General features: G+C 42.4%; 1 protein-coding gene across 6 annotated transcripts in view; it reads right to left on the minus strand.

Annotated features, from left to right (window-relative positions):
* The window catches only part of LOC147703574 (membrane-spanning 4-domains subfamily A member 4D-like), a 640133-nt gene that overhangs the window by 64391 nt on the left and 547838 nt on the right, over nucleotides 1-27904 (minus strand). Inside the window, exon 6 of one of the 6 annotated variants that reach the window (XM_086931920.1) lies at nucleotides 21601-22764. The exons of the other annotated variants lie outside the window; for them this stretch is intronic. Coding sequence (XP_086788046.1) covers nucleotides 22609-22764 — 156 coding nt within the window. The 3' untranslated portion in view covers nucleotides 21601-22608. Of the gene's footprint in view, nucleotides 1-21600; nucleotides 22765-27904 lie in introns of those variants that run through there. 6 annotated transcript variants of the gene reach the window in all.

Consider the following 27904-nt stretch of genomic DNA (forward strand, 5'->3'; position numbering starts at 1 on the left):
GATAATTAAATGGAGTTTGAGACATTGGTCTGCAGACAACCTTCCCGCCCTGAATCCATACTGGACGTCACGCAAAATGTTATTTTCTTCTGCCCAGTCACACAGCCTATTTAAGAATACCCTCCCCAGGACCTTAACAGTAGCATATAATAAAGAAATTACTGATAACATTGTGGATTCTCTTTGTCCCCCTTTTTAAAATAGGAGGATGATCAAGGGGTGGACCAGGAGGGTAGCAACCCCTCCTGTGCAGCCACATTCAAGACGTGCATTAATAGAGTGGCACAAACCTCTATGTTAGCTATGAAAAGATCTGACAGTACACTGTATGGGCCAGGGGCCTTCTTTCTGGACAGGGCAAGAATTCCGTGTTGGATTTAATCTAGTTTGAAAACCACTTGGTTGCCCGTTTTGACAGGTGCCCCAGGGATTTTATGCCCCCCTCCAGCCCCCTTGTTAGAGATACCCTCCAAAGGAGCCACCCACTGTTGCTCCAGGTAGTGATGACATAAAAGCAGGCCAGATCCCTCAGAAAACCAAGGCCTGTTTATAACGATCCAGAAAAGGGAGCTATCCTTTGTTTCACAGGCTTGACAGAGCTCCTCCCAGGCTGACTCCTGCAAATGATGTCTCCTCTCCTTTTGAGTCAACTTGTAAGCCCACCTGCAATTTCTATTCAATTGCCCGTTCCTCAGGGACTGCTTCGCGGTTGCCTTCAACAGGCGCAGAGTTCTCATACAGTCCCTGTCAAATCATTTTGGAATACCGAACTATGCCTTTGTAAGCTTTCAATACCTCCCCTGCATCACTATCCAGACAGATACTAAAATCATGCAGGCAAGAAGAAAAAAGAGAACTTTATAGATGCTGAGGGTCCACCTGAGCCCAATTCAGCCTTCTCCTCTTGTCAACAACGGACAAGCTCTTAAGGGCACCCCTTGACTGTTGTTTTGGGCCCACAACAATGTTCAGGATTAAAGATAATAGATTGTGGTCACTGCAAGGACTGAAAATGATATTCAAATGAGATGAGCAGATAAAATGGTGCTGAAACAAATATAAAATCTATAAGCAAACCACTGCCCCTCCCTTTATAAGATGGGCGAAGGTTGGGGTCAGGGAATTCACCAATTTCTCCATAGTGAAGACCAGGTTATGAGTGTCCAGGAGTTCATTTAACTCCTGCCCCTCCTGTGAGTGAACAAAATGTACAACTTTGTTCAGCCAACAACTACCAGTGGAGGCACCACCCTCTGAGGGAAAATTGCATAAGTGACAGTTAAAATCGCCAACAAGGACGATTTGCGGTTGGCCATCACCCATCGCTGATATGAAGCTCAAGACGCGGTCCAGGTGAGGGATTCCGAAGGCCTAAGAGCATCCTCCCTTGCTAATATAGAAATTACTTAAAACAATTTGAGAATATCCAGGCAATGTAAGTCGTACACACTGCAATGTGCGAGCTTGCCAATTGAAACCTAAGGTATGCCCACTCAGCTCAATTGTAACAAATGTAATTAAGCCGCCCTACCAGCCATTAAAGGCACCGCAGTAACAAAATAGGCCATGTATCCATCGAGGGAAAAGCTATTAACAACTGCCCAGGTTTCTTGAAGATAACATAAGACACCCCCCTCGGGTCACTAAACCAAGAAGCAAGACCTGCAATATTCCAGGACAGCAACATCAGACTCTTTGCTTGCTGGGAGGGAACTGTCAGATTGGCGCCATGGATTCCTTGAGACTGGGAAGTTTCAGGTTGGTCCAGTCACTCGCAGGACTCCAATGCACTCATGGGGAGAAATCTTTTGGCGATGGATATCTGGGGGGATGGCCTAATAACAAGACGGTCTTTAACTGGGTAGTACCACAAAGAATTCATGAACAATTTACAAAAAATGGGTTAATTACGAACATGCTCACACCCAATTGCCTTTAGTGTGTCCCTCATATTAATTAATTTGTTGTAGAGCTTTATTTCGATTGCCAGGATCATAAAAGCAAATTAGAATAAAAAAAACACATATAAAAACATTAGATTACACTTTACATCTACAACGAAGAACATTTTTTCACCACATCGAACAAAAGATAAAACCACTCATGCCAAGCACTTTGGGGGTTTCAAAAAGAGTCAGTCCATTATTGTAAAGTGCAAAAGGCAAGCCCGGTATTTAATCAAACTATATGGGTCAGACAGATATAGGTTGAAAAGTAAATAAAAATGAATGACATACATATATCTTTTAAAAAGAGTTAAGAAAAAACTGATTCAGCCCATTATTGTAAAGTGCAAAGTACAAGCACAATCTTTGTCAAGCTACAGGGGTCAGAGAAATACAGGTTTAAGAGTACATTAACATAGGGCATGACATACATATATATCTATTAGAAAGAGTTAAAAAAGCAGAAACAGCCCTATAAGTATGAGTACATAATATAGAAATATCCTATGTGTGGTAAAATGGGTAGGATTCCAGCAAAAGTTTACTCTGGGATAGAAGATGAAGGAGGAGGGGAAAAACACCACACCTCTTGTCATGAAAATATAGTGGCTTAGCCAATTACTTGGACACACTTGGTGCGGCATATCCATGGAGACATGAGAAATAAAGCAATGGCAAACACTGTTGCTCTATTCATGTCTGTGTTAAGGATTATGAAAGCCACCAGATGCTTTATAGTTCCAAAGACCTACAAATGGGGGCTATCCATTTGGCTCTTTGTGTATCATATAAGGGACAAGAAAATTATATATGAGTGAGCGTCTCTGGTGTACTCACACAGACTGAACATAGGTCATCTTTAAGTGCTACGTCCGTCCATTTGCAATAAAAAAACCTTTGTTGGTAGCTATTTATATCTAAACTGCATATACAGTTTGCGTGCAAGAGTCAGCACAATTTCATTAATTGTGGGCTTGTAACAAGAGAGGGGTTTATAATCCAGAAATTACCTGGTTAAAATACCCGTCTGTTCAGTGACACTTTGGACTGTCATGAAATCCTGATAGGTGAATTTCAGGCTAGCTTTGGAGACTGGGCTTAGATCGTCGGTGCTAGCCAACATTTCTGCAATCCCAGTCTAACCAAGAGATTTTTCACAAATTTCAGCCATGGAATTTTGGCAACCCTCCCTGGCATCAAAAGCTCTCTTAATCCCACCCGGTAAGGTTCAAGGGCTGCAGAAGACCATAGCCTGTGCCAATAAATAAAAAGTCAACCTTTTCTCTTATTCTCCTTTGGGCCAGGTATAAAAAAACTGGGCCAATGGGGTACTCATTGGAAGACACAATAGTGTTCTTAAAATCATATGTCCTGCTATTTACAGTAATTGGGTGCTTGCACAACCCCAAATTTCAGAACCATACATAACAGCTCATAGTACCTTCACATTATAAATCTTTAGGGCAGGAAGGACCCTCTTCATGATGGTCCTCTTTTGGATTTTCACTATATTAGGAGATCGGTACATCTGTACATGTGCCTTTTGGAGTTGTAGATCCCAGATGAAGTTAGGCATTAGTCTTATACCAAATTAATTGAAGCCAGACACCTGCTCTATCTGACTATTACCAATGTACATTTGTACTCGCCCTGATTTCTTTTGGTGTATTGTGCTAAACACCATTCATGTTATTTTTTAACTATTTAACTCAAACCCCGCTCCCCACCTAATACGGTAAAGTCGTTCAACAGCCTCTGTAGTCCCTGTGGGGATTTCGATATCAGCAGCGTATCATCTGTAAATATTAGGGCGGGCACCCAATGTCCTCTCCCCTTAGGTGAGTCCTGCACATCTCTTCCCAAATATCAACTACCCTGTTAATAAACAGAGAGAACAAGGTCGGTCCAAGCACAGAGCCTTGTTTAGCTCTATGGTCTCGGGCACAGTTTTCTGAGTGCAACAGTATTATACTATCCAATAAGCTCAGTGATGTGTCCATTCTTTTCAGCTCCCTCCACAATTTACTTCTAAATACTAAATCAAAGGCAGCACACAGGTCAACAAAGGCAACATAAAGCTTGGCTCTGCCGATCACTGAGGTATTCCAAAAAATCCAATTAAAACAAACCAGCTGGGCAATTATCCTAATGTTGCATCAAGAACCATCCTGGATATCGATTATGCATTATTAATTTGTAAACAAAATTGCAAATGAGCCAATACATGTTTGCAAAAGATTTCTTGCATGCATCAATCAGACTGAATGGCCTGTGATCTGCTAGTTGGTTACCTAGCCCCTTATTGTTTATTGGAAAATCTCAGCCAACATCCAGAAGGAAGGAATCTCCATTCTCTGCAAAATAGCATGGGAAGATAGATTAATGCATGGACCCCATACTTCCGCTGTCAGCCAGATAAAGGTCAATAGGCATCATATCTGGGCCTAGGGCTTTGGAAGCTTGGCAGGATTTTATGTCCGCCACTTTTTCACAGACATCAAATTTCAGACAACTAGATTTGTCTAATTCAGAAAGAGCAGGGGTTCCTGACCTTTTCTTCCTGGCTCATCAATAAAAGAATATATGCTATCAAAATGAGTAACCCATTCCTGTTGTTGGATGAAAAACCAAATATCATTTTTGGACTGGTAGCACAATCTGAGGCAATTTTCCAAAAAGATATTATGTCCTTAGTTAACATTGCCCAGTACATATCTTCCACATAGTACTTTCCCATTTTCTCTTTGGTTTAGGGAGTTCACGTTTATATACTGCTGCATATCCCGCCCAGTCTCACCTACAATTACATTTAACTTCCCACATCAAATCCCCTTTGTCTACCCTTCAAGATTTGTTATACCAGGCCCCCTCTCTCACAGTAGAGGTGATATTAATTCATCCCATTTAAGTGATACATACACTTTTCCTGTGGTCATGCAATTTACCAATTTCAACGTCTTGTGAAAATAAATCACCATACCTATAGGGATATCACCATACCCCCCCCCCCCGGTATTATATCCATATAACGTAATTTTACTTTTTCTTTAACTTCTCTCAAATGCTGAATTTGAGACAGTTGTTAATTGCGAACAAGAATCAAAGCGCAATTGTACCTCAGACTCAACAATATGCATCTTTTTAATTGGATAATTGTTCTTGTTTTGCATATCTATCTCTAGTACCTGAAATGTAACTTCTGGTGAAACCTCCTTCACCTCTTTTGGTACCATTTTTACACTTTTGCTCTTTCAACATTTACTGAAATGCCCTTTCTTCTTGCACATACTACAAATTACATGCAATTAGCTTAGTGACCTGTTCTGCCGCATCTAAAATGTTCTCCTGAGAAGGTGTGCAGACAAAATATTGAGTTGGAATTTTCGAACTACAGGAGTATCGAGTCTTAAATATTGTCAGTGAGAAATATCGACAGCAAGAATATTGTGGTCAAGAATATCGATTTGAAGGTAAGAAATATCAGTTTTAAAAATGTAGAAGTCAAGAATATGGTTCGCAAAAATATAGTTGCTTAAAATATTTATTTTTTAATTAGTGTTATGTATTAGTATATTTTTTAAATGCATGTGATGTATTTTTTTGTATAAGTATTGTTTATATTTTTTCATATACATGTTACATTCTTAGTAGTTATCAATTTTATTTTAAGTACATTTTGTGTTTTTTAGCTCCATAGTGGGTTGTGGGTTTATAGGGGAATAGTGTGGGAAGTCATTTAATTATAATAAATTAATGATATGTTTTTATTTATTAATATTTATTTGATTGAGATTTCATAATGTTAACTGTGGGAATTAATTTATTTTTCATTAACTATTAATTTGGTGTTAAACAATATTAATTAATTAATGAATTGAAATGTAAATTTGGAAATTGTATTATTAATTTTAGGTGCTGGTTGTGGGGTATATAGGTGTAATGAGTGCGAAGTAATTTATTTTTAATTAATTAACAATTAGTTCATTAATAATAATTGATTAATTGAAAACTAAATATTAAAATTATGTCATTAATTTTTGGTCTGGGTTGTGGGCTTTATAGGGGTATAGGGTGAGAAGTAATTTCTTATTTTAATTAATTAATAATTTGTTGTTAATTATTATGAATTAACTAATTGAAAATTAAATATGAAAATTGTTTCTTCAATTGTAGGTGCGGGTTGTGGGATTTATATGGGTAAAGGGTGGGAAGTAATTAATTTTTTATTAATTCATAATTAGTTAATTAATAATATTTAATTAATTGAAAACTAAATATGGGAATTGTGTGATTCATTTTAGGTGTGGGTTGGGGTTTATAGGGGTAAAGAGTGGGAAGTTAATTAATATTTATGTGTTTTAATTTTTTTATTTAATAATATTTGATTAGTTAATCGATCAATCAATCAGGGAACTGTGAAGCACGCTACTCACCCGTGAGGGTCTCAAGGTGGGGTGCAGCTCCGGTCAGTCAAAGTACCAGGTCTTGAGGGTCTTCCAGAAGATGTGCAGAGTAGGGGCACGTCTGATGCATGAAAGAGGATTCTTTTGTTGAGATAATGGGTGTTGTGGAGCCATTTGTAGGCATTGGTGAGTATCTTGAAGGTAACTCTCTTCTCTACGGGGAGCCAGAGGAGGTCTTGCAGGTGCTGGGTGATGTGTTTGTGTCGAGGAATGCCGAGGACAAGTCTGGCTGTTGTGTTCTGTATAGGCTTGAGCTTGCGGAGCAGGGATTTGTTGATCCCGGCATAGAAGGTATTCCCGTAGTCCAGTCTGCTGGTTATGAGTGCATGGATGACGGTGTTTCTTGATTCAATGGGAATCCATTTGAAGGTCTTGCACATGATGTGGAGGGTGTTGAAGCAGGGGAAGGCTCCGGCATTGATCTGTCAGGTCATGGTGAGGGAAAAGTCGAGAATGATTCTGAGGATCCTCGCATGGTCCGTGAGGGTTGGGGGGCTGCCAAGGGTGATGGACCACCAGGTGTCCTTCATTCCTACCTGGAAGCTGCATCTGGTGGTGAGGGGGTCCTTAGTGAGTGAGAGAATGAGCTGGTTGTCATTGGCATAGGGTACTATACTGAGTCCATGCTCTCTGACAATGGTAGCAAGGGGGGTCATGTAGATGTTTAAGAGCATTGGGCTGAGCGATGATCCTTGGGGTACTCTGCATTTGATCTCTGTGGGTTCGGAGAGGAAGGGGTGAAGTCTGACTCTTTGGGTTCTGCCAGTGAGGAAGGACCAGATCCAGTCAAAGGCGATTTCCTGAATGCCTGCGTCGTGGACACTGGGGGTGAGAGTGCTGTGAGAGATGGTGTTGAAGGCTGCTGATAGGTCGCTTAGGATCAGGGCCCCGGTGTGGCCTTGGTCGATGAGAGTGCGGATGTCGTCTGTAGCGCCGAGTAGGGCGGTCTCTGTGCTAATTGATAATCAATTATGTTAATTATGGAAGTACATTTTATTTTTTAATTTAAATGTGAGTTGTGAATTGTGTGGTGTAATAGTGTAGGATGTGAATAAAATAAATGTATATAAGTAATTTGGAACTACAAATATTTGTTTGTTTGAAAAATAGTTTTATATTTTATTTAATATATTTGTGGGCACATGTGATATGTATTTAACATTATAATATGTTTCTATTTGTTTTAATATATACTATTAGATATATTTGTATTTAAATTTTTTACATATTTGTATATATTATTTTTATTTATTTTTCAAATATTTTTTGTTGTAGTCGATATTTTGTTTGTTTTTCATTTTGAATTGACTCTAGTGGGAATAGTAATTTTTATCCCTCCACAATCTAACATTTTTCCTACTGTTACACTCACTTGAGTGGGAATAGTAATTTGTACCCCTCTGCTATCCAACAATTTCCCAACTGTTGCACTCATTAGAGTGGGAATAGTAATTGTTTCTCCTCTGCTATCCAACACTTTCCCTATTATTTAAATCACTGGAGTGGGAATAGTAATTTTTGCCTCTCTGCTATCCAACACTTTCCCTACTGTTGCACTCACTGGTGTGTGAATAGTATTTTTTACTACTCCACTATCCAACACTTTCCCTACTGTTGCACTCATTGTAGTGGGTATTGTAATTGTTACCCCGCCGCCATCCAATACTTTCCGTACTGTTTTACCTATTGTATTGATAAAAGTAATATTTACCTCTCCGCTATCGCACACGTTCCTACTGTTGCACCTATTGGAGTGAGAATTACAATTTGTACCCTTCCGCTCTCCAACACTTTCCCTACTCTCCCATTTGAGTGGGAACTGTAATTTTAACCCCTCAGCTATCAAACACTTTCCCTACTGTTGCACGTATTGGAGTGGAAATAGACATTTTTGCTCCTCGTCTATCTAACACTTTCCCTGCTGTTGCATTAATTGGAGTGGGAATAGTAATGTTTACCCTTCTGCTGTCCAACATTTTCCCTGCTGTTGCACTGACTGGAGTAGGAATAGCATATTGTATTTCTCCACTATACAACACTTTCCCTGCTGTCAAATTCACTGGAGTGGAAATAGTAATTTTTAACCCCATGATATCAATATTTTTTCCATCAATATTCATGACGTGATATTGTGGTATGGGGATGTTTTGGGTGTTGTTTTTTTGTCTGTGAACCTCCTGAGACTCTACTTGAAAATTCTCTGCTATCTTTCTTTTTCTTTTCAATGAACAACAACTGATCTCTAATCCTTTCTTCTAATGCTCCTCCAAATTTGCATGTGGAGTCAAGTTTTCTTAAACTAGTGTCATATTCCTCTGCCATTTCTTCTTGACCCTATGCACTCAAACCAAAATCAAGTTTTAACATACGTATTTCATATTCAATCAAATTGCATTCTTCTTTAGGAGTTACATTTGGTAAGTTTTTAAGTACTTCTTGATCCTCACTACCAAGACAGTGCAACAAAAGTGCATTCTTCCTTTCTACACTAAGATTTGTGCTGTACACTCTTGCAAAATTTCTAAACATTTTCTTCCACTTGCTCAACTGAACTGCAGGTTCACCAGGGCTACTAAAACATTCTGGGCCTTATTTATGAGTCCTTACAACACTTATGAGCCACTGTTGCATCACTTTTTTGTGATAAACCGGCGGCGTAAAAAATGTGCCATGTTGCGCCCTATTTACAAAGATGCGTCGCTTTGTAAACCCCTCCACCAAATATATTGTATGCAGGGTGGGCGTTACCCCGCAAAAAGCCTCGTAGAGGTGGCACATTGAAATCTATAAGAGATCAGTGCACCACTTCTAGAACGCTATTGCATCAATATCTTATGCCTGCCTCACAGCAGGCACAAGATTGATGCAGGCCCTTTCACATGGGGCTTGCCCCATGTTAAAGGGCACATTTCTGGAGTTGTGTCTGTTTTCAGACACACCCTAGCAAAGTGCCACTTTTGCTCCTACAAAAATACTGACCTATCTGTAACTTCTTGCAACATGGAGCGCCGTACATTAAATACAGCGCATCCATCCTGTCGCAAGGAGGGTGCAGGAAAAACTGTTGCATCACTGTGTTCATGCAGCGATGCAACAGTTTTCATAAATGAAGCCCTCAACATTTGTCCTTTAAGATGAATCACTCAAACAACAGGCATTGTACACACAAGAATGACTCCACTGATCCAATGCTTTAACTAGGTGTACATCTCACCATTTATACTTTGATGACAGGCCACCACTGGATCCTTAATAGGAAGGTACAGGTGTGCCTATCCCCATACAGTAATCAAATGTATACAATTGGGTGACTTAAAAAAAAAAAGCAGAACCGCTCTTTTAATTTTTCATTCCGAAATGATGTGCCTGTTACTATCTGTATTTGTACCACACAGGTATCTAACTGGTGGACATGGTGCACCTGCATCCAACTAGCAGAAATGGTGTGTCCACTACCATCTTTATAAGCAATACACAGACATCAAAACTAGAGTCTGGTTGTCTGGTGTGAGACACTCCCCTTCTGTTCATATATGCACAAAGAGGCTTTTTCCTATGCTGATTTCCCCGTAAACCCCCTTCAATACGATCCACTAATCACACACTAAGGGCTTTATACTGATCTTGTTCGGAAGATAATCCTAGTGCTCTCCGAGTCGGACCTTACAGCTGACTCATCCTGGCATCCGGTTCTACCAAATGATGCAGTACGATGCTGAAATCACTTTACTTACCGAACAACTCGGTCACTTCAAATCTGTCCTCGTTTACCAAATGAGAAGGATCCGGAAACACAGAATAGAGTCATCGGGAGGCATTTCTCAGACCGACTCAGACCTGACAAGTATGATGCGTACTTCCTATGGTCTAAATCGGTCGCGAAATAAACCATCAATTCAGACCAGCCGTAAGGGAATTATTTCAGCTCTGAATCGAGCCACAACATGATTCCTGCAAACAAAATGGTGCAGCCATGAATCCCATTGTGCATGTCATCCCTATACTCTACATTTTTTAGCACTATTACAACCGCAACCAACACGGTCGTTGCAGAAGGTAAGTCTGACACATACCCATACAGAGTACCCTGCGAAAGACAATGCAAGAGAAAGCAGGAGGGCAACTACAGGTAAAAGGGGTGGGCGAATACTTCCTGCAACGTACTGTCAAATTTGTGGTTGCGGGGCAAATAACATCAGCACTGCAGAGCCAAATTGGGGATTGCGGGGCAAATACACCCAGCAATGTTGAGCCAATCTGGAGGTTGTGGTGCAAATACACACGGCAATGTAGAGCCAAATTGGGGATTGTGGGGCAAAAACACCCAGCAATACTGAGCCAATCTGGGGGTTGTGGTGCAAATACCCCCAGCAATCTAGTGACCATTTTTGGGTTGGGGCAAATACCCCCAGCAATATAGAGCCAAATTGGGCATTGTGATGCAAATACCCCCATTCATGTAGATGCAAATCTGGGGTTTGGGGGGCAAATACTACCATTCATGTAGATGCTCATCTGGGGTGTAGGAGGGCAAATACCCCATTCATGTAGATGCAAGACTGGGGTTTGGGGGGCAAAAACCCCATTTATGTAGATGCAAATATGGGTTTTGGGAGGCAAATACCACCAGCAATGTGTACATGAACTATGTAACTGGTGATCATGCAAAGTGCCTCAATACCCACAGGTGGGGTACATGCTGAATGAATGTCTACATACACGAACATATATGTAATTTTCCATGAAATGCTTTCCCATACTGTTGCAGCAAAAGAAACTGGAAACGTTGAGGAATGGGTTGAGTGGAGATGCAAGTGTTCTAGGGACCATTAAGGAACAAACACAGCCCCATCACCTAGTAAATGGCTCTTAAAGACCTGTGAAATATTGGTGGGCTGATGCGTAAGCAAGACAGACCAGCCACCTACAGCAGCTCAAGGACTTTATGTGCATTTAGGGAAGCTGTCTCATCCTGGGCTGACACACACAATAGGGGATAAAACCCACAGAGCCCTCTGGGTGATAAGATGGAATCAGAAAGTTCTCAGCATACCCTTGGATTGGCTCTGATGGCAACTGGCCAGTGGGCTGGTGCACCAGGGTCACATATGGGCCACAGTTTTGGGGGCTTTTCTAAAACACATCAAGAGACTAACTCACTTACACAGTCCCCAGCAGGCCACTGTAATGTCGTTCCAGGATTTTCTTGGCACACCAGCTGTGCTATAATTTGAGGCTGGGGGACAGCCTTTGGAGCATAGTCACCTTGGTGCACTGCCTTACATGCCGTGACAGAGGTAATGTCATCTCCCCCACACGACCATCACTTTCAGGTCATGTCAGGTGCAGAAAGGTTGCATTGTATTTAGGGGCCTTGAAGGGAGTCAAGTTACATCTGGCCAGTCTGACCTACATACCACCCCCTTGATCAGTAGCATTGTGCCTTTTTTGGAGAAAAAAAATCTTTGACAGGTCAAAGCACAGAAGCCAGGTTAAAGAGATGATCACAGATTGTGAGCTAATTACTTTCTGAGGGGCGGAGTATCATTGTGATTACAATCCGAACATGGGTCCTTTGCATGTAGTGTATCAACAATGAGGGAATGTCGTCATCAGGTAGGTCCAGTTAGCACCCTAAATACTATGGGAAAAACAAATTTGACGGTGGAACAGGAATTGCAATGAACACACATATGTGTGTATCACAAAGTAAATGCATGAGTCCACCACAGCACACACTGAAACATCGCAGGACAACATAATTATTATGTATTCACAATAGTACGACACTGTGATGCATAGGTGTACAGTAAAGCCCATAGGATATTGGCCCAGACAACACACTACTCCACAGACCCAGCCACTCTGAACTGATTTCTGTGCCTCCCACCACAAGAACACAAAATAGGTTGTGTCGCAGTTGCCATGGAAATATTTGTAGTCAAAATCAATTGTGTTTTTTAAAGAAGCATTGTCCAACAACAATGTAGAGTACAGCCCCATGTGTGGACTGGTGCTGCTGCTTACAATTCTCATCTGCATGTGCCTATAGTCATCTGTGGAGAATGTAATTTGCAGCAAATCTACATCTAGCTCCTCAGGCTGTAGTATTAAACCAATTTTAAATGTGCAGATTGTGTTCTGCACAATAGAAGAAGTATGCATGAGTCTCAGGACATAGGATCCACAAACAGTGTTGGTGTGTCTAGTGCACAGCTCATTGGGTAAGATAAGCTGCCAGTACGGGTGAGTAGGCTGGAGGGTGGCTCAATCTGAGGCTCACCAACACAATTTGGCACAGAAACACTGTCAAAAAAGCTATGGAAAAAGCAGGAAGACCTTCAACAAACACATATTACCATCAGGCACTAAGGCAGTATTTAACGGGCACAATGGGAGCCCTCATGGACACCACACAAGAGCTACCCTTGCAAAACCAGATCAGAGGTACCAGAATGTAAAACACTTATGGAACTGGGTGTCTTGTTCCAGTGTCAAATGTGTTTTTGCTCACAGTTCAATGCATTTTACTCAGCACAACCAGAGGTATCATTACAATTACTTAATCTCCCTTTGTTTCCCCATTCCTTGGACATTCAAAGTTAAAATGTCACTCGAACTGTGTGTGTGTAGTGTGCTGGCAAGTGTGGGCATGAGTTTTGAAGTAGTCTTACCCCAGGTGGCACAACAACACACATCCATGACTCGAACATTGTTGGGGCTGTACCCCTCTAAGGAATGGGCTGTCATCCAATGATTCAGAAACATGACATTACAAATTTACCAAACACAACATCCATCCCAGGTCAGTTTCCAAGGCCAAGAATGACAAATAAATGAGTACAACTACCTACAAACGGTAAAATGCCTCGTATGCCAACACACAACTAAGACAAGCCAAGTGATACCAATAGGTCTTCCATATGACAGTGTACTCAAAAAGGGCATTTGAACAATCAGTCATTAACATCCATAGGCAGACAACAAGCTGTAGACAACACATTCCACATCCTCATATTTAATCTAGCAACTGTTTCTGACAAATTACATACACAAAATCTACACATATGTATATATCAACATTAACTCATGGTCTGCATGAACTATACTTGTGCAGGTATGACCCCTTTCATCCACCTCAAGTACATGCTCAACTTTCAAAACTATCAAACACACAAGCATGTCATAAGTCACCTTTAATGCAGCTAGATGGAAAAACATATCTGACCCACAACCTCCAGCTTTGTACTCAAACTCTTCAAACCCAGTTCTCACAATCTCACTCTGGCTCTGCCCTTCTCTTATCCATACCTACATGTACTGCACCAGTCTTAATCACTATGTACACAACTCTCAAATACATGTACACAATGTACTGAACTCATAAACTCCTCAGCAGAAGCCAAATGCAACATGTCGAAAGAACCACACTCATCACCAGTTGCACACTCAGTAATGTCTTTGGACTGCACTCATATCATAACGTGCAGCATCACTGCTCACTCTGGCATGCACACTTTATACATCACCACATCTCACAACAATACACTTACTTTGCTCAATATATATGTCATCAATCATTTATAGTTCACCACACTCCCACCCTACTCTGCTTAAGTTCTCCAGATTGTCATTTCTAAAACACATGCATACACAGATGCAAAAACATCATACATCAACTATACAGCACACATTCCACTGTTCAGCACACTCAAATACACAACTGGCGTATATCCTTTAGATACACTTATCCACTTTGTCACAAATGACAAGTTGAACCTTGTCTCACTGTTGCCCTGTCTCATCCACATATGACTTACATGCCTCATACCACCAATGACCTATGCACATCAACAACTATCCTCACTCATTGGAAATGCAATGCCTGGTTACAGTCATTCCTCCTGTAGAGGCATAGACTACTGCTCACCTCCTGCCAGAATAAAACCTTGGATAAGTGGTTTAACATCTATCACATCTATCTATTCATAACATAGTCGGCACAGGATTTAACCAGTTGCATACTCTGAATCACATCATTCTATCTATAAAGACTCACACAGGGTGAATGTGGATACCTCATGTCTCCTACATAAGATCTGCCTCTGCACTCAACTCACACATTACACTCTGTCAACCACTACATTTGTCTGGCCACTATGACATGTGTATCTCCATTCTGAACAACATTTAAAATTTAACCTTGTTTAAGCAAGCTCAACACATGCAACATGAACCCTTGACATCAGCAGCCAGGAAGACATATTCCCATTAACACCTCCTCCCATGTGCGGCAACTAAGAGCATGTCGGAGACTCCCGATCTTGGTGCATCTGCACAGTGGACAGACACAGATTCCTTTCTGTGCACTAACTGGCCACTTGCCTTACAACATGTAGCACCTGACAATCCAACAGACATCACAGCACTCACAGTTCAACACAGTGTGACATGGAACAGCATAAATCAAAGTTTAACACAATACAATTTCAGACATACACAAAAGACACATAACACACAATTCCTATGCTCAACTGCGACTGGTGCGTTGTTAGAAAATGAAATCCCAGCCGGTACAATCCATAAACACCATACATGTAATGTCACCAAACAAAAGCAGGATGGCATGAATGACTTGTAAATGAGTAAAAAATAGACTATTTAGACAACACACACCTTGCCTAACAAGAATTCCTACAGTAATTGGACTCCTTTTGTGGCAACAGGTTTGGAAAACTGTGAGACTCAACATGGGTACAGGAAATACATCAGATGTGTTCACATAAATGAAGGGTTTTTGCCCACAGTGGCATGCCACCTATGGCAAGGTTGACATTGCCACTATTCTACAAGATCTGACGAAGGCACAGACATGGGTACACCAGTATCCAATCACATACAAATATTGTAATAACACTTTGTGTACATGGGTGTGTACAAAGTCACTGCCATGTAGTCAAACTCCATATGTATCCAGGTGAATTGATGAGACAGGTGTTTTTCTGCACATGACAAACATATGCAGCATGCTTCGCCTGAACTGTTGCACTTGGAGACACTAGCACTATGTTGACAAATGAAGGCATGACCTATGTGTAAGTGTGTTTGAAAAATGAAAAGGTTTGTGACTTCATGCCACACTCTTACCCAAACCTGATGTTCATGAGGATACACAGGAAATATTGACACAATATTCTTGAATGCATACTTTTAAAGTGCTCATACTACATGGAACATATGCAATCCAAGCCATACTAACATCATTGTATATGTAAACTACTAATTGTATGTGTTATACAGTTAACAAAAAAAATATTTGGTGGACACAGAAATTGTAATTAAAAAATTAAAACATGCTTTATTCAGCCTCGAAATAAAGATAAATAAATAGCTAAAGGCCAATGGCCAGTTCATCACTTTTTAGTCGTTGCATGAGCCAAAAACATCATGCCCATCTGCTCTTGCCTGCACAAGTTCTGCTATGGGACAACTCCCCTGGGAGGGGCTTCTAGGGGGCAAGCCAAGCACCAAAGGGGACTGAGTTGTGTTTTGGGAGGGATGGGATCAGGAGGGGTGTTAGAGTCCACTGCAGTAGTAGATTCGGATGGAGGGAGAGTGACTCCACTGCAGTGGTTGGCTCTAATTGAGGGGGAGCAGCTGATGTTGTAGGGGCAGATGGAGGTGGGGATGCGGTGACCTTAACTATTTTGGGTATTTTGTCAAGTTTGAGGGATGTGTTGGGAATGGGACCAGTCTTTTTAAAGGTTTTTTTTGTGACAGAGGTACTCGGCAGGTCTGGGGAGCTATGGGTTGCTTGGGTTGATTTTTTTCTTCTGAATCCGGGATGATATTTAGATGGGCGTTCTTTGTATATGTTGTTTTTTCTCAGGGGTGGCAGATGCTGATGTCAGGTCAGGAGGGAGGTATTTTCTCTTCTTAGGAGGGGGTGTAGGGTTGGGGAGGGAACAATTCAATGGGAGCAAGGCGGGGTGCCTGGGCTGAGGGGAGAAAAGGAGAGGAAAGGGTAGGGGTTGTGGAGGCAGAGGGTTGTGAGGTATGCAGTTATTCTGGATGCATGTGTTTATCGTCTGCTGTCATGTCCCTGGTAGAGAGTGTAGTGTCTGTCTCCTGAGTGTGCAGTGTGGGGTTTGCAACTTATATCTGTGTGTTTGTGTGCTGCGTGTGAATGTTGAGGAGTGTGCCTGTGTATGTGTGCTTGTGCTTGGGTCAGGGAGGGTAGTTGGGACAGTGGCTGAGGAAGAAGTAGGAGGGGGCAGGTACTGCTGGAGCAGGGACAGTGCTGCCATCAGTGCCGACGCCATAGTCTGATTGGATCTCTGTAGGGCGGACATGTTAGAGTGAATGCCCTCCAGGAATGACAACATGTCTGTCAAATGAGTGGTATGTCCATGGAGGACATTCAGCATGGATGTCTGATTCACAGAGATCTACCTCAAGATGTCATTGGTCACCACACTAAGGGCAGCAGGGGAGACAGGGGCCAGGGGTGTGGTGCCTTGCCCAAAGGACATGCCTCCCCTGCCACGGGAATGGCCACGGACAGTGGGATGAGGAGCAGCTGGGAGGGTGGAGATGGGAGTGGTGGTCGTAGTAGATTCTGAGGTTGTTAATCCAGTCACTGTCTCCCCCACCACATGTGAGACTTCACTGGAGCTGTGATCTGCTTCTGAGCCTGCTGATGTAGTTGAAGCGCTGCCCCCAGTGAGGCTCCCCTCACCCTCTCCTTCACTGGGTCCCTCCGACATCGACTCATTACTGGACCCAGACTGACGTACTGCTCCCACCACATCCATGGCACTGTCTCCTCCGGTGGCCACTGATGATGCTGTGACCAAGAATACAAATGAATTACATGAGTCATCCGTATGTACTTGACACATAGGTATCATTACAAATCTCCACAGAACCAAAATATAAGACATAACAGTGTGTTGTGATATTAGCTCTTGCTACATCAAAATACATGGCACTTGTAAGTTCACCAGTTAACCATTAATCAATCACACATTAAGTGATCACCATCATTGGGTATATCAACATCAAATAAAATAACTACAAGGTTGACTAACGGCCCATGTAGCTGGGATGTTTCGTCTTGTGCTCATGACGAACTTGTGTCCTAACATTTTTGTCTCCTCTCCTGCAAGTGAGTTTAGCCATCACAATAGAAATATGATTCTCAGATTTGGATTGAGACATTGTAAACATTCTGCTATCCTTAGTCATCAAATGTGGAACCATTGGCTTATATGTCACAGCTCAAATGTCTCCTTGTCAAACATTCACAATGCATAGTCATTGCATGAGCCATGTCACACAGATAACAGTGCTTTATCCCATTTGTCCTGTAACTTAGCTTTTCTACGGTCATTTCACACATATGACTCTTATTGTGGAGACAGTAAGGCAGTACGCATAGATAGGCTGAAAGGCATGTGGCACCCTGTCCTGTGTCATCTATGCACAGTGTCATGTAGCAGAATCTGAATATTTTGCACAGTGAAAGCAGCTCAAGTTTCACAGATGTGAAAGAAGGTCTACAAACTTACAAGTCTGAAAACTGCAGCTTCACAAAATCCCTCAGGTAGAACACCATTCCACTGGCACGTTTGGGTGCAATGACTGTAGAGAATATTGTTACTGAACCAATATCCATAATGACAACAGTCAACACTGTGTACCAAGTCCCCATTTGTATAATCCAAGTCTGAATTTCCCTCACTTCGATTACATATTATCACACTTTCTCCAGCTGATATTGCTCCTGTTTAACATCTCATTTTGGTAACCAACTCAAATTTGATGCATATTTGACTTCTCTGAATCAGACAGTGATGCATCAAACAAATGGTTTACTGAGCCAACGAGTATGAATAGTCAAGAGCATCTACACACATGTCAACTGTTGTGACTGTGTACCTCACATCATACCTCACAATTGCAGCCATGTTTCGACCAGTGACAACCTGTGTTTGACACTGAATGGCTTGTGTTTTTACCATAACAGAGTCAGACACATGGACTCACTATTTTGAATGGTGAGTATGGAATAGTCAACAATATCATGTTCAAGGTCAGAGTGACATGTGACCAGAGTCAGCCTAGATTGCAGTGAAGACAGGGCTCTGCTTGCACACATTGCTGTGTTAGCATAAGCGTAGTAGAAGTTTAAACGCCATTTTGCCACCTTGCAGCTTTTGCACACGACAATACATGTAACTGTTGTTGTAAGTTAAACTGCTTGATTTTCCTCGCATGAGAACGGTCTATTTTTCCCATCCCTAGACTTACACCGCAATCTTAGTCTGTAAACCGCGTGCAGAAGTCTTCAAGGTCATAATAACAATGTATGCTGTGATTCAGGTTGATCGGCCCATGATCTAGACAAACATACCTGCAAATAACTGAAATTCTAGTGCCTTTAATATTGCACTGCATGCATGATTTGGGCACTTGGAGAAAACCCTTTTCAGTGACAGAGAGCTTTGCTGATCCTGAGATGTGATTCACCTCTGCTGATCTTGGAGGTATGGGGTTCCCCAGTTAAGCCTAAGAGACATTCTATTATTATAAAACCTATTTCCTAGCAGGGGAGGGAGGTTAACAAGGTGCTATACGACCTATTTCCACTATCATTGTAACATGATTTCTCCCTTTGTGTTTTATGGAATTGTAACAACGCTGATTGTTTTATTTCTAATCATATGCCTGCTTATGTTAGCCAAAATACTGCATCTTAGAGCACATAGTTAAAAATAAACATTTTAAACTTTACTGTGTCTCTGATTACTCACGCTGTGGACTAGCATGAGAATAAAAACAAAAGAGTGTTCTTGATTCCCATCATTCCTGAGAGTACCCTAAGTCGCATGTTCTGGGTTATCTAATCATTGGTAGCTTCGCTGTAGTACGGAGAGCTAATGAGACACTGATGCTAGTCGGATAGGGGTTCTGGGTACTGAGGTGAGTTTTTTGGTACACCGCAATTCACTGAGGTCCTGGTTTCCTGTGCATAGTTCTGTGCATGAGCAGAATCCCCACAACAAAATGTGATTGTCCCATGGGATACATGTGCTCACACTTAGCAGCATGGCTGGGACCAAACATTGGCACACGGACCAAGCCAAACTCACCTAGGCCTGAACATAGACAACACATTCTGCCAAAATGTATAGCATGGACTCTCCAGAATTTGGTGCTCCAATTACAACATACTGCAATGATTTGTAAAAACCACACTGAGAACAGGCTTACCCATCAGTGAATGTGCAGACACGTCAATGAATGGGATTCATGCTAAAGCTCATCCCCATGTAATGTGTTCATAATTGTTGATGAACACATGTGCATGGTACTACTGTTACCACCCTGAACATAACTTACTCACATGTCCCTGATGAAAGGGACATTACCTGCCATCGAATGATCCTTCTGCATATGCATCTTGTTAAAATAACTGTACGTTTGGCAGACTTATGACCTGTAAAAGTGCCATCTGGCTAGGATATTACAAGATACATGATAAAAGATAGAAGTGCAACAAAGCACATACTCACCCATCCAGGTCAGGGAACACCAAGGCTCGGATGCGGAGCATGTGGGGGGTCAGGGTTCAGTGCCCTCCTCTCATGCCAGGTTGTGAAAGGCCCAGCTGGACCTCAGCTATTTTCTTAGCCCATCCACAAAGGTCCTGCCACCTCCTACAGCAATGACAGACACAGCGATATGTGGCCTCCAAGTCATGCACCATCTTGGCAATTGTCCTCCACATCTTTGTTTTCTAAAGGGGGTTGACCTGTAAAGATGATATGGTGACAGTCCCTTAGTTCACATGCTACATGTTTCCGAGTCAGACACTTCTACACATAGGTCATGGTCAGATTGGCAAAAATGTCTAAGGGGAAAGCATATGGCATCAAGTGTATTAGTCCTGTGTTTAATGACAACTCTGCCCCATGAGAATAACAATCATATGTTTGCCCCAGTGAACACAATTCTACAGCAGTGTACCTGGCAAGAGCAGTTTCCTACACACAGTTAAACTTACAAAAATCCAAATTATATTTCTACTAATGAGATTCCTAATGCCACTAATGCACATGTCCAATGGCAATGCATGGTAATCATCACTCACCTGCTACTCTGGTTTGCCATATATTTAGCTGTGCAGTAGCAGGAGTGTGTCAAACAGGGCCTGGTTCTCCTTCTCGCTTAAAGCTGGGGCCCTGTGCTGTGTCCGTGCCACAGTGGCTACCAGAGGACATATTAACAGCAGCAGAGACATTGGGAGGTGCAGGAAAGATGCAGGTGGTGCAGGCAAGTGAAGTCTCTAGGGAACAGACAGACATATCTAAACAACAGAGGCGGTCTCAAATCCATGCAGCAAAAGTAATAGGTTTGCGTTGGTTGCATTTTTCGAATTGATCCATTGCATAACAATGCTTGCAAACAACATTCCTACTGCGACGTTCAAAAATTCATCATTGTAGCACGATTGACTTCGATAGATTTGTGATGGGAGGTAACCGAGTCAGGTTCCACGTGATGAAGACACAAGCCTAAACGTGCATCGTTCACCATAACAACCAACAGCCAATGGCTGTGACCAAATCGGTTTGGATGCGGATACCTCATCCTTTCTATACGCATCCATGTTGCTCATCATAACAACCAACAGCCAATGGCTGTGACCGAATCGGTTTGGATGGCGATACCATGTACTTTCAATACTCACCGGAGTCGCTCACCATAAGAACCAACAATCAATGGCTGTGACCAAATCACTGACACACACTTTCTTTTTCAACTGCTGTTCATTTTTCTTTACTTGAGTGCACTTTGTGACTATGTAAAGTGAATTGACGTTGGGTTGATGCGCCAGGTCGTATCCAGAGAATAAACCTGTGCTCAACATTGTGGTGTGCCATGTCTGTTTTTACACATCCAAAGATTATTCTGAAACAACACATGAAACATGATGACATAGTTTTCTGACAATTATTCTTGATTGTGCCTGGATATGGTGCTAGTATGTTTTGCTATGGACTTTCTTTGAATCTGTTCCATGTCCTACAGGTTTAGTGATAACCTGGTTGTGTCTATCTAACATGCTGTGACAAGTTACATTTACCCACAAGCCAGTACTTCAAATTGTTGAAGAGATTTGTAATCAATGTTGTAACACTTTATTCTGTGTGATTTGCTGCTACGTTGCAATTTTTAAATGTTATAGTCAAATGCACAACATGAGCAAGGTTTTTGTGCAAAGTGACTTATTTTAGTGCATGATGTTATGAAATCAGTACAGACCATGGTGGAGTGCTCAACAAAAAAACAGAAAACAAAGTGCAGATAGGAGTTGGCAGTGTACGTAGATGAAATATTCCAAAGTAGATCAACAGTTATTAGAGTCCATATTCCAACTGATACCCTCCAGTCAATGTGGGACAGTTCAATGATAGTAAACAAAGTGAACATTTTGCACACAATGGAGGATATCAGCAGCAGGTAGTCAATTCCTGGGGGTGATGTGTAACAATTAGTCTCTCATCATTTCTTCTTTGCATGACCCACTCCACATTTTTCCAGGGTACCTTCAGGTGCAGGCAGAGGCGGGGCAGGGTGCTCTCCGCCAGAGTTCATATCCCTCCCTGTGCCTGGTGCAGAAGTTGTTGCACCGGATGTTGAGGGCACACAGGGAGGTGTGGACATGTTGGTGGCAATCTGGCAGAGGCAGATGAGAATGTCCTTGTTCACTGCTGTCAGGTCATCAATTTTGTCTATGTACCTGTCCATTTTCTCATAGTGGCCTGCCTGCTGCTTTTGTATGGTCCTGGGGATCATACCTACCTGGCCCATTTCTCCCTGTGACTCCCCATAAGCATGGTTGATTCTGGAGAGGTTTTGGGTCTCCTCATCAGCAGCACCAGCTGCATGATGGCGCCGGTTCACATGGCCTCTCCCACCAACCCTACTCACCTGAACAGCACCTGTTGCTGCTGGCACAGCAGACACAGAGCCTCCTTCATTGTTTACAGTGGTGTTGTGGTCTGGCAAATCCTGAGAGACCAGTGTTGTTGTGCTGTTGGTGTTGCCCTTGGCTGATGTGTCCTTGTGGGTAGGGGTCAGCTGTGTGTTGTCAACTGCTGTGGGAGTGGTCACAAAGGATCCAAATCTTGTCACTGCTGGTGCTGTAGGTTGACCCAAACAAGATGGACCAAGTCGTTCCTTGTCGTCCGAAGATTGATGAGACACATCAACGCCGGAGAGATCCTGGTCGACCAGTGACTGGGACTGGCTGTCACGATTGGTTCCAGTGGTGTTCCCAGCTCGCCCTGTGGGTACAGAAACAACACAATGACTGCTGTGAATGTCAACTGCCCCTCAAATAATACACATTACATAGGCTACTGAACCTAATGTTGTGTTAAAGTAGATAGATTGGCCTCCTTCATCCATGATGCTGGCCTATTTTTGGGGATAACTACGTATTTTTGACAACAGAGGGATTGAGGGACATGTCCAGGTATGTGCATAACTAGGCCTGTTGTGTTTACTTTACATTACATGTCCAAAGACATTGGCTGGTTGCTAACACCCTGTTAATTACACAGGCGTGTTTGTGTTGTCCACATCTTTACTTTCACAGTGAGATACATACACTTTCTCTCCCTATATAGGTACTTTTTAGTGCCTGCGAACTGGTGTTAGTGCATGTCTTTAGCAGTAACATTGGTGTGGCTGCCTACACACTCACATTCTGTTAACTAAGCCAGAACGTTGTGGGAATGAACTCAGGTGCTTCTTGTTATCATCTCATTCCACAAATGTGAATGGCTGTGACTAGCAAAATATGTGACTGGTTAGCTTTGAGGCTACACAGATCATGTACTTTGTACATTGGCTCCATAGTCACATGAGTTCACAAACTCAGCTTTCTGCAATTTTGTGGCAATAAACTATGAAAATCTGATGTATGAATGCTTGTTCTCTATTTGAGATACTTACACACCTCCTCCCACTCAGCCCCACCAGGAAGAGTGTTGTCCAGACAATGATTGTAAGTGTATTTGCAAGATATTTGTCAATAGTGGCTGGTTTTTGTAGCACACAGGCAAATGTGGCAGTTGTGATAGGTTCAGACAGCAGTCTCTGTGTCTGCCATCTTGCTATTACACATGAACTCACTGTGAGGTAGACATAGCCCTCGTGTGTAGGAGGGTTCGCTGTTCGTCCACGTCCCATCTGGTCCAGTCCTACATACACCTTCCTTCCCAGCACAAACAGATCAACAGGACATGAGCTTACCTCACAGTGTGTCAGAATGTTCCTGAAGGCTGTCTGACAATGTGAACTGGTGTCTGACTTTAAAACAACTCCCCTCATAGCATTCTGTTCAAAACATCAGTCCCCAGTCTCTGTCAATGTTATTGTTGCATGTCCACTTAATGTCAGGTAATCATAGTTCATAGTTGGGCTTTCCTGTTTTCAGTTTCTATTTTTGGTAAATTCTGGTGTTTCTTTTCAGTGTTTTCAAGTGATTTCAATACCTTAAAAAAACAGTGGTTATCAGTGGTTACACATTTTCACGCCATTAAAAACAACAGAAACAGTGTATTCCAGTGTTTATGGAACATTTTGCTTTTATTATTGCTTGCTTTCTGCACTGATAGTCAGTGATGTGTAGACAGTGTACGTACAGTATATATGAGGTCCAAATACATTTTTGCAAATCAATCTTATTGTAGTACACCATACAATACTTCTTCAGTGAGTATTTGGTCATGTGCGCTCACTTTTTCCTTCCCATGTAAACTTTTTTCTGTGAAAAGGCCCTCTCAAGATGGCTCTTGAGATGGGCAACGCCAAAAGAGCCAGTACACAATTTGCATACTCTGGCCACTGACATAGCTTTCCATGCCAATAGTGGTGCACTTGAAGATTGTGATTCTCTGGGCAGATTTGGGAACATTTGTGTTGAACTGGGCGCTTATGCCCTCAGAGTTAAGGAAGCAGTGAAAAATGAAGGAACACTTTTGAAACTACGGCGAAAACTCCCCACAGTGAGGTTTCATTGAATTCAAATGCCATGTTGGTGAAGGGACATGTCCATGCATCATTGCAAGCCATTTCTCATGCAATGTAAAATAAATGTTCCTGAATTGCTGGTCAACATTGCTTTGCTTACCAAATGGCAAGCACTCTAACATGGAACATGTTGCAGTGCCAAAGTCACTAATGATGTCACCCAGCCTACTCTCATGGCATAATCAATTCTGTAAACGGTTGCCACATGGATAATATAACATTCACAGCCCCCCGCACTGGGAACCATCATCTAAGTGACAAAGTTGGGATGACTCTTTCTTTGATGCACACAAAGCGAGAAATATTTGCATTTTAGTTCCAGCGCATAAATAAACAGTGCACCAGAATGGACTAAAAAGTCAATAGCATTCTTTATTAACGCTTTCAGCATTTCATCTAACAAGTGGAAAGGATCTCTTACAGGGAAGCACTTCAGCTCAGGTATCGATTTTGACAGGTCATCACACAGCATTTTCATATACGTAGCTGAATCACTGCAAATACAAAGATTATCACTCCAATCTTTGTTGAATTTGTAAATAACCTTTTTGCAGCAGGATTCCAAATAACATTAGGTTCCATGTCTTCCAAACGTCTGGTGTCATGTTTTCACCACTATCCCAGATGCTTGGTGATAGCACTTTTTTCACATATACTTGTTGCTATACCCTGCATTGAATGTTTCAAGCCTGAGGTGTTGGCAATTCACCTACTATCAATACTGACTCACTAGAAACTGGGGGCTGATGTATCAAGGCTTTTTACCCATTCTCTGTAGGTAAATGTGATGGCATATATTGGTAAAGATTCTTATGAAACCAGCCATTTCACCTATCAGTGAAAGAATCAAACGCAGCCAAAATGTCAAATATGATTTTGATGTTTCCTGATTCTCTAGTTTTTAAAATCATTAAATAAGACCTAAAACATGCTTCTAACCCCTGCATCTTTAGACCAAAGACTCCAAAACTGAAGAAAGCAAGAGAAAGAACAAATTGTATTTTAGTGACATCCCTAAACAACAAAACTCAAGCAGCATAATGTTAGCCCAGTCTTTCTTGCTGCTAGCTTGTATAACAAAGTTACATTGTATTGCCCCCTTCAGGAAGAAATAAAATGCCTCTTTCAACCTCTTTTTACTTTCTTTGAATGGCATTTAGTTTGTGGTTCTGCAGGTGTTTTTTTCAGTGCTTATATGTTTAGACTGGTGAGGAATATTTTCGATTCAGTGGGGTTTTATCAGTTATAATAGGTTTAAACCTAAAACCGGACAGCCTATTCATAGTAATCTTCTATGGCTGGATGGGATGAGGGGTGTTTGCAATGTCCAGTACTACCACCAGACCCTGTAATACACACACTCTTTCCACCATGCAAAAACAACACCCCTGAAGCTAAGTGTTCCTGATAGTGAGCAGATATGTACTGACAAGATGGCTGACAATGGCGCCTGCTGTGTTGAGCACAAGTCACTGTTGGTATTTGTGGAAAAGTCTGACACCAGGGCCCAGTGTCAAGCATTCTGCTAGTGAATTCAAAAACATTGTGGTCAATCTCAGTTCCTGTTGGTCTGTGATGTTTCGGGAGGTATATGTTGGACAGTGCCGGATGTGAGTTGTAGCCTTTCCAAATACTCCACCCCACACATCCCAGGTAAGTCCTCTGTGACTATGGCTAACTTGCAGTGAGGTCAAGTGTACTAACACAGATGCTGACAATAGCGCATGGTGTTACACTTGAATCCAAATTCCAAAAAGGCCTTTTGCCCCAAACAAAATGTACCAGTGTCGGGCATCTTGCTAGTGGCACTCATTGTCATGTGGGCATTGTCCCAGATGAGGGTGTTATTCTGGGTGGGTATAGGAGTGTTTGCCATAACTCCAACTCCCACCAGGCATTGTTGTTCACACACTCTTCCCACCCAGAAACAACTGACCACATGTCAGAATGGGTTCATGATAGTAATTGAACATGTATTATCAAGCTGTGTAACACTTTTGCCTAGTGTCTGAGTTGGCACGTATCCCAACAGTGCCTTGTGGTCCACACAGCAGTCCACAGTGTCATCTGTTGTACCAGTACATATCCACTTACAGTCAGGTATGCTTAGTTCCAGGTGTGCTATTTGTGCTTGGTGGATAGAGTGTGTAGGATAGGGCCTGCTGGGAGATGTAGTCAGAGCTCATACTCCTCCAATCACCCTTCCTAAACAGCCCAACAAGAAGTATGTTTACCTGACAGTGAGTGGAAGTATACTGACTACATTGGTGCCTGTTGTCTGAATTGACCGCAACACCATGCAGCAGTGTCATCCACCTTGCCAGTACTTTCCCCTCACTGTGAGGTTAGCATCGGCCCAGAGTAGTTAGTATGGCTGGATGTGAGGATGAATATTTGCAATCACTACAAGTCACATCATGTCTTGTCCGAAATACAGTTGTAAATTGGAACGAGTTCCTCAACAACGACTAGTTGTCTCTAGTATGACTGCGTCTCAACCACGATTTTTTTTTATGAAGCATTCCTTTACCACAAATCTTTGTGGTAAAGGAATGCATCGTAAACGGCCTTCTAACCCAAACCCCTCCCTCCTCCTCAGAAGGTCACACCCTCTCAACAGACTGTACCTCTCCCTTTGCAGTCTACCCCCTGCTTCCCATGGCTGTCTTGTCTCTCTGCCATGTTTGGGATGTGGAAGTGGCAGCAGCCATATGTGCCGTGGTCTCTCAACCCGAATTGTACCCACAAACAGATGGTAGTTGCTTGGTGGGTCTGACCCCCGCTTTCAGTAAATAAAAAAGCTTTCCCGTTGTGATTAAGAACCATATTAGAGCCCCGCTGACAGTGCACTCCAATGCAAATTTCAAGTTGGACCCGCATTTCCAAACAAGGAAGTGGACGGTCGCCTTTAGACACCTGCCCCACACATGGCTCACTCACCATATGCCCAAACCCCAGCACCACCCGTACCCCCAACCACCCTCCCGTGCAGGCGCTTTCTTACCATGGTGAGCCGGGCTACACTGCTCCGGTCAGCCGGTTGCCCGAGCTTTTCTGTCTGAGCTCTAGGGACTGGGTTCTGGCTGTCACCGCCACCTGCTGCTATCACTTCTGATGCTGATGAATACCTCGCCGGCTGCCTCCCCTCTCTCTAGGCGGGGGCACTCTCCCGAGGTTGTCTCTTTCTGCTGACCTCTTGTGCTCTCTCTTGCATGGGGATGCTCTCCCAGGGCTGTCTCTTTCTCCCCTCGCTGACACGCCTTCGTCCTGCTGACCTCTGGTGCAGTCTCTGGTAGGACAGGGGGCCGGTAGGGGTTGTTTGGGTATACTCTGGGACATGGGGGTCTGTTAGACTTGGTTCCCAAATAACTGTGGTTCTACTTGGAC

The sequence above is a fragment of the Lissotriton vulgaris genome, chromosome 7, assembly GCF_964263255.1.
Source record: "Lissotriton vulgaris chromosome 7, aLisVul1.2, whole genome shotgun sequence".
Lineage (NCBI taxonomy): Eukaryota > Metazoa > Chordata > Amphibia > Caudata > Salamandridae > Lissotriton > Lissotriton vulgaris.